The 15,249-nt window shown below is 40.3% G+C and overlaps 1 protein-coding gene across 4 annotated transcripts in view; it reads right to left on the bottom strand.

Annotated features, from left to right (window-relative positions):
* Positions 1-15,043, bottom strand: part of map3k15 (mitogen-activated protein kinase kinase kinase 15) — a 40,393-nt gene extending 25,350 nt beyond the window's left edge. The window contains exons 1-13 of one of the 4 annotated variants that reach the window (XM_067434849.1): positions 14,195-15,043; positions 12,521-12,660; positions 9,193-9,216; positions 6,328-6,405; positions 5,377-5,570; positions 4,187-4,355; positions 3,997-4,103; positions 3,698-3,868; positions 1,098-1,210; positions 846-1,005; positions 464-614; positions 262-369; positions 123-169 (exon numbers count right to left, since the gene is read on the bottom strand). In XM_067434849.1, the coding sequence (XP_067290950.1) occupies positions 123-169; positions 262-369; positions 464-614; positions 846-1,005; positions 1,098-1,210; positions 3,698-3,868; positions 3,997-4,103; positions 4,187-4,355; positions 5,377-5,570; positions 6,328-6,405; positions 9,193-9,216; positions 12,521-12,660; positions 14,195-14,501 (1,769 nt within the window). In that variant the 5' untranslated portion in view covers positions 14,502-15,043. Of the gene's footprint in view, positions 1-122; positions 173-261; positions 370-463; positions 615-845; positions 1,006-1,097; positions 1,211-3,697; positions 3,869-3,996; positions 4,104-4,186; positions 4,356-5,376; positions 5,571-6,327; positions 6,406-9,192; positions 9,217-12,520; positions 12,661-14,194 lie in introns of all 4 variants that reach the window. The other 3 variants (XM_067434848.1, XM_067434850.1, XM_067434851.1) reach the window with 3 other exon arrangements.
* Positions 15,044-15,249: the final 206 nt, after the last annotated feature.

A 15,249-nucleotide genomic window follows, 5' to 3' on the forward strand; every position in this document is an offset into this window, starting at 1 on the left:
TGATCGATATTAAAATTGTATATTACCTACAAAAACAAACACTAGAAATAAATTGAATAGTTTTTAAAAAATACTTTTGTTAACCTCATAAAAAAGGTAGAGACAGAGAGACAGAATCTCACCTAATGCCTTTGATGGATGACGCTGTGAAGTTCCACTCATGTATCCCCTTCTGTAACCACGGCAGTAAGGGAAATCAAGCAGTGATATACACACAAAATAATATTATTCGGCAAACATGGTCTCATATAAACCACTGACCGTCTCGGCAGGGGACACGTGCCATATAGAAACATTCTTCTCTTCAGCTTCACTGTTAATGGACACGTACGAGGGCTGGTAAACTTTAGTCGGCTCCAGAATCAACACCTGCACAATGATAGAATGGACGAGTGTTTTAAATGCTGTTCGGTCAATACAGTTGTGGTCCAGGGTGAGACACTAATGGGAGGCGGTTTAGTACCGGAAAACGTAGGCCATTTGTGCTTATCTGTGTGGCCTCCACGATAATGTCCATCCAGAAGTTGAGTCTCTCTCTTTGAGGAGAATGCTCAGTGTTCTGCTTCTTAAAATGCTGAATCAATTGAAGGTTTTGGACGACTGATCGCAGGTACCTGAAAGTTTAAATGAATGCGAGTTGCAATAAAACCTAATTATGCCATTTTAGCAGTGAAAGTTGAGCTATGACAAGAAATTATCCTTAGAAGAACAAGGATGTGGGCAGATTCAAATTCATATTTCCAGCATTTGGCGAAATGCATCTGGGCTCCAACTCCAGCTCCCCAACTCTATTTCTTAAAGTTAACATATAGAATAAATATTCTACAGGTATACTGTTTGTGTACCATATGGGTGGTTTGAGTTTGAAGAGTTTCTCTGCGGCCTGGACAGCTTTGGGGATGTCATTGGCAAGCATGCCGACAGTAAAGAACTGGCCCACATCCCAGTAGTTATTCATCTTCTCTAGACTGCCTTTACGGCCAAGCAGACTGTTCAGCCTCACACCTGAGAGAAAAAGAGAGAGAAAGGTGAGCTCTGCCCTTAATGAAGTGAATGGACTTGGAGAAACGGGATACAGGAAGGGTGCTCCTCCTCACCGATCTTCCGGAGTTCTATGGAAGTCTCAAACTGCTGTCCGGACACTATAAGCAGGACTGCCAGATTAATGCCTGAATAGAGAGTGGGCTGCAGCTCAAAGCCTTTTCTATACCTACAACACACAGACACAAAATAACTATGCATTAACATTTTCTAAAGAAATGTAAATGTAGTTCAACAGCGCAAAAGTTACCGCCACAATAATATAGTGTCAGGTAGAAACCAGGGCTTTGCTATGTAATTAGGGTGTTTAATACATTCAATGTGGATGGGTTGGATGTTCTTGGTGTTTTAACCCACTTAATGTGATTATTAGGGTGTTTAGCAGCACATTCAAAGCCCTGATATACTTGATGTGACGTCATTTTGAACAAAATCGTCATTTCATGTATTTTTTTAACCTCAAAAACGAAGTTTGTTTGGATGTAAAACCATGAACACACCAGAGAGCCACTTTATAGTAGAAAATGAAGTTGATATTGGCATTGTTTTTCATGTTTAATATGGTAATACTGTTTGCTTTTAAGCAATCTGTTGTTTAAATTACTATATACTGTAAAAATACGTGACTTGACTTTACTGGAGTGCCACATGGACCACATGATATCCACATGATCAAATGCTTTTCTTATGATTCTATAAAAAATACTTGCTGTTTTCTCATTTGTGTTCTGTGTAAGTGTGCAGCAGTATTTAAATATTCATCTAAATGTAGCTCTCAGCTGTGGTGGCGGCTTTGGGATGTTCGCTAACTGCTGGTCACGTATTTGAAACGTATTTTTACACCTAAGCGAAGAACGGAAAAGAACTTCGCCGTAAACATGTGGGGGGCTTTAATGCGGTTGCTAGACTAGGTGATTTTTAGTGCATTTTATGCAGATTCTAGGATGTTCTGGTGAGCTTTTGAGCATTTAACATGGCTGTTAGGTATCCTTAAAATTATTAGCACATTTAATGTTGTTGTTAGAGTGTTCTGGGAATTTTAAACATATAATGCGGTTTGTAGGTACCCTGTGTGTTTTAAGTAGCCTAGAAATCTAGACGCACCCTAGCGGCAGGAAATTTAATCTGCCCGCAAGTGTCGTCTAGGAACTCTCAATACCCTTCTGAGCTGTATTCCTCACAATCTGGACGGGCCAATCACGTCGTGTATAGAGTCGGCGGGCGGGGCCATAATGACGACGGCCGTGTTGCGTTTGCGTGCTTCTAGTAAACACAGAAACTGGCGAACGGCGGCGGTCTTTCGAATCAGCTTCGACCGCGACTCTGGAAGACTTGGAGTTAAGCTTTTCTCTGAGAAAAGAACAAAGAACGGCACTGAAGTCATTCTTAAAAAGGGAAGATGTGTTCGGAGTTTAGCTGACCGGATACGGTGAATGTTTAATCTATCAACAAGCTCTGTTTCACCTTCGTTGCTCTGGTTGGTTGTATCCTATCGCGTGCAGAGGGAGTTTGAAAGACAACCGTTTATCCCGCCCCTCGGATTGAGCCCTGTCTATGGTGAGTTTCCAGACCGAACATCTTGATGTGGGTCTGGCTTGTCAGGCTATGTTTTAAGCACATTTACTGTGTTTTACATGCATCTTCTAGAGTGTTCTTAGCATATTCAATGAACCTACTTGGGTGTTTTTCTACATTTAATGCAGCTGCTAGTGCATTCTGGTTGTTTTTAGCATAGTTAAATTGGGTGCTAGGGTGTTCTGGGTATTTTAGTGTATTTAATACAGATTTTTGTTCCCAGTATAAGTCACCAGAGCCCATCTAAAGGATTTCCCTCATAAATAAATAAATAAATGAATAACATCAGTGAGTCAAGTCAAGTCACCTTTATTCATATAGCGCTTTTACAGTACAGATTGAGCTTCGAGCAGCTCATTTAACCAATATCATCCAACTGCGGTCACAAATGGGCGTTATCGTGCTGGTGGGGGTTTTCGCAGACTGGAACGCAGACTTCTTCTTCCTTGCATCTTCTGCTGAACTGCTAGCGGTCACCATCCGGATTAATATGTTCAACATTTGCTAGTTCGTTTTTCTCAAACAGAAGCTTCAAAATAAGGTCTAGCATCTTGCAACATGACATCATGACTTGGCATAAACATACACGGCACAAAGCCAAGTGGCGTGTTATCTGTACGGATTTTGAGCTATCCGCGTGTATGTCTACGCCGCGTGATTCCGCGTGAATGTCCATCGTCGCTGCATTTGATTCCACGTGTATGTCTACGCCGAAACGAACCATTGTGTGTGTGTGTGTGTGTTCACAATGTAAATGGATTTATAAACATACTAAATTATGTTTTTTTGGAAAATGTAAAAATGCAAAATGTTTCTTGTGATGGGTAGGTTTGGGGATCAGGGTTGGGTGTAGGCGATCGTTATTGTGATTGACATGGTCAATGAAAATGTTAAGAATCAGTTGCAGGGCATTTCCGCTGAACTGGTTTGGGGGGGAAAATGGAAGGGGAAATTACATCATAACCAGTGTGCCTTGAGAGACCGCGATTGGTCGATGAGACGCTACCAGGAACCTCCAATAGGCGTTTTTGTTTCATGACAGGAACGGCCAAGCCGCAGCTGGACCGTTTAACTCACTCACCACTGGATGGCGTTCTCTCTGTTCTTGGTGTCCTTGCAGTCAGAGTCTAGGAAGATGTCCTTATAGATGCGCCCACACAAGCAGAACATATCAGGAGCAGGGTGCTCGCATGACTGAAGAACCTGCAACATCACACGCAAAGCCTGCTCTCGATCTCCAGGGCTGTTTCGTCTGCGCTTGCACACACACACAAATATAAATGCATGTGTTCCTGAGATCAAAGGGCTGTATAAGTTAAATGTCTGTTTGCCAAGCATATGAATAGGAGAATATACCACACAATGCAGATTTGTGGTCACCTATTGAGCGCAAAAGCATAGTGGAACTGAATCATGGGCTGGATGGCCAAGTCGCAGGTGGGCAACATCTCAATGGTCTGTACCAATTTAACCATGGCGTCATAGTCCTGAAAACACAAACCAAAGACCATTAAAGCCAGCTGTAAAGTTTTAATGCCTAGATGTTTTTGGTTTACAGTAGGCTATATACCTGTATATCTCTGTAGGAGAAAAGCAGGTTCATCACAATGTCCTGAGTCAAAACCTCAGTGTTGTCGATGCGGAGTTTGATCCGGGAAAGCTCCTTGGCCAACTCCTCACCCTGGTATTTATCTCGAGCTTTACGGATGTCGTTCAGGAGCGTGTCTTTGTATGAAGCACTGCCAGGGAGGAAGATATAACAGGATTTAGTGTACATTGATAAATTTGCTGGTACTGTAAGCCTCATATACTCTTAAAAACAAAGGTTCTTTATTGGCGTCTATGGTTCCATGAAGAAACTTTAACATCCATGGAACCTTTTCATTCCACAAAAGATTATTTATAGTGGGATAAGGTTCTTTAGTTTATTTAAATGTTCTTGAAGTTGAGACGTGTCTTTTAAGAACGGTTCACTGAAAGGTTCTTTGGGGAACCAAAGCAGGTTCTCCTATGGCATCGCAGCAAAAACTATGGTGGAAACAACTCAAGAAAACACATGTAAATAGAAAAAAAACACCAGCAAATTAAGAAAACATCCTCATCAGTTTGACAGCACGTGCTGCAAATACTCACCATGCAACCAAAATACAGACACACAAAGCGAATATTCACAATGCAACCAAATACAGAAATGCAATGGAAATACTCACAATGCAACCCAATACACACACAATCTGCAAATACTCAGAATAAACAAATACAGAAATGCCAGTGTAGGGAAAAAAAACGTTTTGGAACCATCCCATGCATCTAAACATCATGCAACAAATTTGTACTCTACGTGTTTTTGGCCAGCTAAGACATGAGTTACACTTCTTACCCATAGCCATACTGTATGTAACAGGATGCTGAAATCTTGGCACTACAAAATCTGCTGGAGTTCTAAAATTTGATATCAGATCTCTAGGTGAAAGGACACCCTGACGCTTGTTAGAAGGTACTAGAGTTCCTAATAAATCTTGCATGCACCTGTGCATGTCTGTCTTGATATAATCTGACTGCTACATCCCATTTGGGTTGAGTCCCATTTCTTCACTTCAGGGACAATGGGATGTCGTGGATTTTTTTTTGAACCAGCACAAATTAGAAGATGTTTGCTTGATTTATGTTCAGAAAAACATGGCATTGTTGCGTAACTCTGAAAGGAAGACCTTAGTGTGGGCATCCTGCCAAGAGTGATCATAATGTGAGCAGTCATACCAAGACGTGACGTGAATGTCTTTGAGCAAGTTGACGAAGCGGTCCACCAACGGGACGCACAGAGGTCCTAGAAGGTTGTCCCAGTTGGGTTGCATGTACTCCGATGCTCTGCGCTGGGCCACGTTCTCACAGCACAAGTACTCGTTGTTGGGCGTCATCAAGTAAGGGATGAAATAGTAGTTCCCACTGGAGGCCTAAGAAAGAGAAACAAAATCTAAATCTGTGAAAAATGCAATGTAGACCTATTCTTTGCTGGTAGGAGCACTTTAAAGAACACTGGAATATGACGTCTTGTGATATAATTCATGAGAGCATAAGTCTGTACCTCTGTGTAAAAATACAAACTGTCTGTCAGAAATCTCTGTGTGTGTTAGTGACCATGTACTCGGCAGCTGGCAGCCAAGAAATGTGAAGTGCCAAGGAAACCTTGTTGACACTTTTGTGATCATGTACTGTCCCAGAATTCCACAGTGAAATGGAAGAGGTGGCCAAAGCACATTTTAGCAATCTGCCACATCAACACCTCAAATGCAAGAGGTCACCTAATGCACCGTCTTTCAAGACAAATGGTCACCATACACTTCTAGACTATTTCAATTGTTAGGACTGGGTTCTGATCATAGCTACTGAGCACATTTAAAATATTCAGATTCTCCAGATAAAGCATTGTGGTTTTTAAAATGTCCAAGGGATGTTAGAGGGTCCGAAAAAGAGAAAATACTACCCAAGCCTTTTGGATCCACTTTTTTGGAAATGATTAATCATTTAAAATGAACCAAGCTGTTTCTCAGCAAGAAATAACTCACTTTGATTCTTTTACTTCCTGATTCGACATATCTGCCAGACTGAGCCGATGTGAGTCAGATAATGACAGACATCAGTGATCACTCTCATACCAATACATGAATACGGGATTTTCCCAGCATGCACTAGCACACTCGCAGTACCTACTTTGTTCTTTAGGCTGGAGCCCCTGTACTCAGGAGGCAACTGGACCCATGGGAATCCTATTTTAACTGGCCTTGCAGCCTACTCCAGGTAACACGAGACAGAGAGAAAGAAAGAAAAGGAGAGCAAACAGTGAAGGGAACTAAAAGGAAAAGAGAAAAATAGAGTGACAGATAAAGAATATTCACTTAACTGCACAGTATTAAACGAAGACAGGAAAATAAAGGAGATTGAGTAAGACAAAAACAAAGTTCATCCCAAAAATTCTTACATCATTTACTCACGCTTACGTTGTTCCAAATCTGTGAGACCTTCTTTCTTATTGGGTTAGTCACCCAAAAATGAAAATTCTGTCATTAATTACTCATCCTCATGTTGTTTCATACCATTAAGACTTTTGTTAATTTTCGGAACACAAATTAAGATCTTTTTGATTACATTTTCCCCCTTTCTGTCCCTCTGTTGACAGCTGCACAACTGACACGGGAAGTACTCAGAAAAGGAATCCATATAAATTGAGAGGTTTAATCCAAGATTACTGAAGAGGCTTGATCGCTTTATATGATGAACGGATTGCTTTTAGGCTCTTATTCACATATAAACATTCATTAATGCACACAGTTATGATAAGCAGAAGCTCAAGTATGTTCATTTGATGTGTAAAAACCAGTGAGGTTCATTCTCATGTTACGCAGCACGTTTAAGCTTCAGCAAGAACCAATGAGGTTCATTCTCATGTTACGCAGCACGTTTAAGCTTCAGCGAGAACCAATGAGGTTCATTCTCATGTTACGCAGCACGTTTGAGCTTCAGCGAGAACCAATGAGGTTCATTCTCATGTTACGCAGCACGTTCGAGCTTCAGCGAGAACCAATGAGGTTCATTCTCATGTTACGCAGCAAGTTTGAGTTTCCTCAAGAACCAATGAGGTTCATTGTCATATTACGCAGCACGTTTGAGCTTCAGCAAGAACCAATGAGGTTCATTCTCATGTTACGCAGCACGTTCGAGCTTCAGCGAGAACCAATGAGGTTCATTCTCATGTTACGCAGCAAGTTTGAGTTTCCTCAAGAACCAATGAGGTTCATTGTCATATTACGCAGCACGTTTGAGCTTCAGCAAGAACCAATGAGGTTCATTCTCATGTTACGCAGCACGTTTGAGCTTCAGCAAGAACCAATGAGGTTCATTCTCATGTTACGCAGCAAGTTTGAGTTTCCTCAAGAACCAATGAGGTTCATTTGGATATTACGCAGCATGTTTGAGCTTCAGCAAGAACCAATGAGGTTCACAGTTGTGTTGTGCTGCACATTTGATCTTCCTCAAGAACCAAGGAGGTTCATTCTTGTGTTACGCAGCACGTTTGATCTTCCTCAAGAACCAATGTAGATCATTCTCGTGTTACGCAGCACGTTTGAGCTTCCGCTTAAGGAAAGCAGATTTCATTATCATGTTATTTGAGCTTCGATAATAACCAGTGAGGTTTGTTCTCGCACTTCAAGCCAGTTCGGTTGCACTTCTGTTTAAGTTCATATGTGAATAAAAGACTACATTAAAATCTGTTCATCATATAAGGTGACCGTGTCTCTTCAGAAAATCTGGATTAAACCACTCAATTCATATAGAGTAGTTTTACAATCTCTTTATGAACTTTATGAGCGGCGGTGATGCAGCCTCTATCATAATGACAAGATGTTCGTTAGTGTTCATTCATTGGCCAGAGGAGAACTGCCCATGACTGAGCCTGGTTTCCCCTTAAGGTTTTTTTTTCTCCATTCTGTCACATGATAGAGTTTGGTTTCCTTGCCACTGTTCCCTCTGGCTTGCTTAGGTGGGGACACTTAGGGCCAGATTTACTAAACAGGGCAAATTAGTGTGAGACCGCAATAAATTAAAAAAGCACAGATGGGAGTGGAAAGTTTTGCGAGTAATCAACGGACGACACTCAAATTAAAGCACACAGATGAGTCTGATCATTTCCATAATGACAACGCAATCTACCAAGAGCATCTGGTTTAAAACATTTTTTACAACCCTTAGTAGATCCCCTTCCATGATTCACTTAAATACTTTCCTCCCATAATGAATTGGCAGATCCAGTTCATCTGTCTTTTTATAATTTACTCATGAATTATTATTCACACAGTGATCAAGTTACTGGAAGTTAATGCCATTCAAAAAAACTATCACATGACACCAGAAGCCCATGATACATATTATGGATCACTTATATGACACATTTGGAGTATTTCTGGAAGCTTCAGTGAGCATAAGAAAACAGAGACACAGTCCTGTCCCACAAAACAAAAAGTCATACAAGTTTGGAACATGAGGTTGTGTAAATAATGACAGAATTATTGGGTTAACTATTCCTGAGAAAGATGCCTGAATAATTCCTAATGAATATTAAAGAGCAAACAATGAATTTAATTTCTGTTCACAAAACTGATGTTAAGAAGTCACACAGATCCATCTTTTCCTAGTCCATCTTCCTCTCTGAAGCCATTCAATATAAAAGGTTTATTTAAAGCCTAGCACTCAATGGCCCTCTCCTTTATCAAAAGTACTAGCTCAGAGCACCATGACACCTTGAGAGCCCTTATGGGTTCATCAGAATCCCGACTGGGACACGCCGACCCACCAGAACCTTGTGTCCACTCACAGATTAGTGTACTGTATGTGCACAAAGAAGAGTTCAGGATATGATCTGCCCACCGTCTAAACTGGAGGATATATTTTAGGGTCCTGACACAGAAGAGCATGTAAACGTATGTCGTAAGAGCTCCAAAAATAGTCTCATACACAAAGCTCTTGGCACACCAACAACGGACTCCAAACCTCATCAGATTACGTCCTTTTGATACTTACTGTGTTTTTCTGTGCCACCATGTCCTATGCAAGAAAAAAAAAGAAAAGAAAATAATTACTCAATTCCCAAAAAAATACATGCACACTAAAGCAATAAGCCTCAAGAATGCCATGGTTTACAGTGAATTTAAAACAGCTAAGAGGCGTTGTTCCACATATCTGGCAAGGTTTCATAAAATAAACACACAGACACAACTCTTCCGCCAAGCGATATAATTCTTCAGAACAAGCTACTCTGAGACACAGTGACGCAGTGCTATAAAAGTAATGCAGTCACAGGTGTGTGCTTGTAGAGTAATTTACACTGGCTTCGAACGTGGCTCAACCCAAACCACCTGGAAAAAAGTTGCCGTCATGCTATTTCTTACATTTTTTCCATGACTGATAGCCATGTGGCATAGTGAATGAAACCGGACTGAATCTGTTGGACACAGCAGCGTGACAGAACATGAACAAATACACAAACAGATCGCGTGATGCTCCTCCCCATGTGTGATTGTCATCATTTCAGTGCAAGAACACATGACTTCCAATGTCTCTGTGGCAACGTGGCCATGTGCAGCTGTCCTGGGCTGACTGCATGCCTTAGTTTGAATACAGACCGTGTTGTTCTGGCAGCTCTACTGTCCAGTGCCCAAAAAAGATAAACTCCTTTCTAAGCTGAGAATAGCAGGTCAGGCCATGGTATAGTGTATGGGCGGCCTCTTTGTTCAGACGACAAAGATACTAAAAGTGAATGTAAGAGCCTGAGGGCTAGAAACTTCAACCTCCCATCAATCCTTGCTATTTGTGTGGCGGCACTTAGATTTTTTTTTTTTTTTTTTTTGACAGAAATATATTTTTCATAAGAGATCTATATTTGATTAAATAAAAATTGTCCCCCCAAAAATAGCTAAATACGTTTATTTTTGTAGACATCTTAAAAGGGCAAAATTATGTAAGACAAAGTGATTTTTTTAAATGAATACAAATATATATTTTCTACACTGTAAAAAAAATTGTTGGTTTAACTTAAAGGTGCCCTTGAATGAAAAATTAAATTAACCTTGCCATAGTGAAATAATAAGAGCACCATGGCCTCCTACTTCTTATGTAAATCTTGTGCATGAAAAACACCACGGAAAATACGTGATTCTCAACATAAAGCCACCAGTGACGCAATCGCTGGGATCATTAATATGTACGCCCCAAAATTTGCATATGTCCGAACATGTTCATTGTCCGGCAGAACTGCGCAGCCGAATCAGCAGGTAAACAAGCGTCAGGCGAGGATAGGGAAAACGGCAGATCATGGACACAAATGTCATGCTCCAGGCTGTGCAGGGGACGTGAGGACTTTTCATAACCTTTCCACAGATGAAAAATGTCAACAGTCGTTTATTATAATCGGATACCGCAACAATTTAATTCAAAATCGTTCGTTTACTTGGCCCATTTCAAGCAAGCTTCGCTCAGCATCTTAAACTGAAGAAATTCCAACTACATTCCTGCAAGCAGTAAGTAGAGATTTATCCACTTATTGACAGTTTAAACAATTTCTGATTAAATTGAAAGTTTCTTAGAGACAGCATTGTATAGAATGTCTAAAGAAGAGCGTTTGAGTGTTCATGCTTACGGTTGCCAGATTTTAATCATTTAAATCCCCCAATCAGAGCTTTTCTGTATAAAGAACACGTACACTAAAACCGGTGTTTTACCTAAACATGCGCAATCTGGCAACCATATACACGCAAGCTCTCTCTCACCCGCGGACAACTGAACTTGTGTGAGCTACTGAAATTATCCAATCAGAGCAGAGCTCAATATTAATATTCATGACCCTTCCAAATAAGGCAAAAACAGAGCGTTACATCCTAGGGACAATTTATAGGGTTGTAGATGGACCTGTAAAACTGTATCTGGACATTTTTTTCCCTTAAATAAGCCACATACCCTCTATGTAGATATCAGAGAACAATTTAACAGTTTCAAATCATTCTAGGGCACCTTTAAAAAAGTAACCTGGTTGCCTTAAAATTTTGAGTTAAATTTTATATTAGTTGATACGATAAAGTAAATTGGTTTAATAAATAGAAACTCAAAATATTATTGTATCTGGACCACATAAAAAAATGTATCAATCATGAAAATATCACAATTTGGCATGTTTCACTGCGTCATCACAAATAAAACACACATTTACCAAATATGCTTACAAAATCTTTTAATAATATTTGAATAAATGTTGCCGTTTCTCAAAAATGTTCATTGTATTAACTCAAATTTTTTATTAAAAAAAAACAAAGTTTTTTACAGTGTAGATATTAGCTTATTAAAACAAAGCCTCTTGTGTGGATGTCTTCAAATAAGAAAGTAAATGTTTTGTTTTTATTTGAAATAAAGAGGATTTTCTTTTGGGGTAAGATTGTGGTATTGGTTCATTCTTAGTCTAAATTATATGGAGTAATAAAAAGTAGCTTTATTTAAAGGTGTAGCACTCAATTTTTCTGCCATCAACAGTAAACAGTTGAAAAATACTCACTGTTACCAAACAGGTAGAAACCATCCAAATCCACTGGTTATACAAACAGGTTGCCTCAAACTTAAACTATTTATTAAATCAATATTACTTGGTTGGCCTCTCAAACAAAATGACCAAGAGCCACAGCATTTACCCTTTTAAAGTCATCAAACATATGCATATGGATTTCTTAAAATCATCAAACATCAAAAGAGTGACACACACAGCACCTTTAAAGGTGATGTATTATGAGTTTTACATTTCTTTAGTGTGTAATATTGCAGTTTGAGTCCACTTCAAAGGGACTTATGCTCTATATAAGCACTGTTTCTGAACCCCCTGAAACACCTGGATTGTAGTCTTTAAAGAGTTTTTTTTGGGGGAACTTGCATGTCAAAAATAATTCCCACCCAACCCATATGCAAAATATAGGGCAATGCTTGGTTGAGTTGTGTTGAAACTTGCGGTAAGGGTAAGGGGAGTGGCTTAACGAAACGGTTGACCAATCATAACAAACTGGTCCAGCTGACCAATCAGAGAACATAAATTGGTAATTTGATGACACAATAGTGCAGTAAAGACATTTACTGTGCTGCTTTTCGGAAAGAGGGGTTTCATAAAGACCAGAACTAAACAGAGTGTTACTGACAGACTGGGAAGAGAGGTGGGACACCAATGTAAAATATGTGAAAAATAAGGTGTTTTTAGAACATTAAACTCAACCATGAAAACCTAGTCTAGTAGACCCTGAAAACAAAAATGTAAGACTTTGTAAACGGGGATAAAAGGTAAACATATATTATTTATGAGAATGTTTAGGACTCTCACCTTAAGGGACTGTGCCGTGTCAGGGTCCGTGTCGTGGTAGAGGATGACATTGTTGGCCATGTCAAAGCTCTCACGCACACCGAGGTGATAAAACAGGGATGGCTGTCTGAATACATCGCTCATGTCCACAACTGCAATGTCTGCAATCAATCAGAGACACAGTAAGCACATGGGCAGACCACAGAGCGGAATCCCACTACTGCAGTACACTATAGCTTTTGCTTACTTTAAGCATCTGTAATGGTGCCTGTTATTTAAGAAACACATTCATTTTTATGAGCTTCTTTTTGTTTATTATGACTTTCCATGACATTACACACTATAAACTCTTTAAATAACCTTTTTGTAGTCAGTACTAAGGGCATATTTGTTCTACTATATATGGTCATTTGTTCTTTTCCAGTCAAACATAATCTGTGCTTATTCTATTGAAACTATGCAAACATCTAAAACCGTGTTTGAAAGCCATGCACCTAGTGTAAGGTCCAAAATACAAGACCAGACTTGATGTAACCACAAGCTGGTGCATGACTCACAGTTCAAGTAAAGAGGAGAAGGGTGTTTATAGAAAGTAAAACCGTTTTGTTCACTTCTATTTCGCAGAACTACAATTAGAAGTTTTAGCTCTTAAATGCACGTTTCTTCGTCCTCTGGAGTGCCTTCTCTGCCGGGGGAAAGTGCTGCAAATGAGCCATGCAGTAGCAAATTCTGCGTGCACAAAAAGTGCAAAGCATCAAACTGAAAAACATTCCCCTTTTCTCACCCTCCTAAAGCTCGTATGTAAACACATTTCGATCAACCAGAGCAATGCGTGCAGCCACGCCCACGAGGAAGAGAGACTTCATAACTAGACCTGACGAGTAAATTCCAGGAAAGGAATGTGCTGGAGGCAGAAGGTCCCAAATGCACCCCTAATATCCTTTGAAAGAGATTGCCATGATGACCGTAACAGCCCTCCATGGGAAAGCCCACGGAACCCTATCCCTAACATCACGTTACCCTTAACAATTTACATTTTGCATTTTAAGAAATTTTTTGTTCTGAAGTAGCCTACTATAGCCTACTGCCTGTATACTATACTCTTTTGTTTTATAAAATATTATAAATAAATAAAATGTGTTATGGTGTTTTATTTATTATTATTTAATACATATATTTTTTCATTTTTTACATGCTATTACTAATTATATTAATTTCCGTAATAATTATAAGAAAATGCTTTTTTCATAATACAGCGCCACGCTTTCTTTATTATTTACTTTATACATGTTTATTTATATTGACGTTGTATGGCGTTTACGAACTATTTATTTTTTATTATTATCGCATTTGCATGATATTACTATAAGTTCTATAGTATTATTCTTACAAAGTATTTTAATTCAAGGACACACCCATCTAAATCTAACATGACCCGTGCCATTGAGTATCTATTCTTCTAGAGCTGGACCATCCTGCAGAGCTGGATGTTGGCTAGCGACCCCCTGGTCCAGGAGGCTCCCCATTACATTAATCTAACACACATGATTCATCTCATCAGCTCGTTATTAGAAGCTCCAAGAACTGACCTGGGTGTGCCAGATATGGGAGACATCTATAGTGTTTGGGGTCTCTAGACCTATACCCTCCCGCACCCATGCCCCGAATCCGCCTGGCAGTGCCTTGTGAACTCACCCGCGTCATAAAATGTATCAAGCACTGTTGTCTCCCCAAAGTCCAATCGTCCAAATGTCACTGTGGTTAATATGGCACTCTCCGCGTCGCAGGCGCGCTGGAGACACTGGAGCGCCCCGGATTCCGGGCTGTTCGCGGCCACTGCCTTCAGTCCATCGTTTAGCACATAAACCGCCCGCAGAGACCTCTGTTTGGTCACCGGACTCGGGCTGGTCACATCAGCCCTCTCCACGCCTGCAGACATGGAAACCGCTGCGGGGTGGTCGCCACCAGCCTCTGCTGTAGGTTGATTGGACATGATCTCCATAGTGCGAGTAATTGTTTTGTCCCTCTGCGCGTTCCTCCTTTTCTTTGCGCCGTTAATCAATAATGAATAACCAAAGTTTAGTGCGCACCTGTGGCACGGAAAGGCGCGTGGCTGTGACGTCCAGCGTCTTGCGATTCATTAAAGCAGCGCGCATCACTACATATTACAATCCGGTCCAGTTTTATCTCGTTTGCGCCAGCGGTTATGCAATTATACAAAACGCAGACCTTGCGAATTAACGCGGAAAGTGCAGAAAGTCAGACAAACTTAAGGCGCACCGCGCACTCGATGTCTCCAAAGACACGCATTACCATCCTATTTGAGGAAGTCATTCCTCCTGCCCTCACTGCAAACTGATCCGATCATTTCCTCAAACGCGCGTCCTTCCGTTCAGGCGTAAGTTTATTTCATAAGAGAAGAAAAACTGCGCAAGTTTAGAGCGCGAGGAACGTCTCGCGGTTGTTACTGCATGTGCAGTCACTATTGAACCATCTGGAGCAGATCATGTCTAAATATAAAACGTGTCCGTGCTGATACGCGCATGGCATACAGAGCACCATGCATCCAGGACTTCAGCTCGCCAAACTCGTTATTTTCATTTCATTTCAGAATCGAGAAACTGGAACTAAACAAAATACCTTGCGAGCAACTGAAACTTCACACGCTCAATTATAGCATACACATTCAAAATAATTTGGTCATCTCAAATATATTTAATGCATTCATTTAGGTTATTTTTTATTTATTT

The sequence above is a fragment of the Pseudorasbora parva genome, chromosome 24 (assembly GCF_024679245.1).
Source record: "Pseudorasbora parva isolate DD20220531a chromosome 24, ASM2467924v1, whole genome shotgun sequence".
NCBI classification, from domain to species: domain Eukaryota; kingdom Metazoa; phylum Chordata; class Actinopteri; order Cypriniformes; family Gobionidae; genus Pseudorasbora; species Pseudorasbora parva.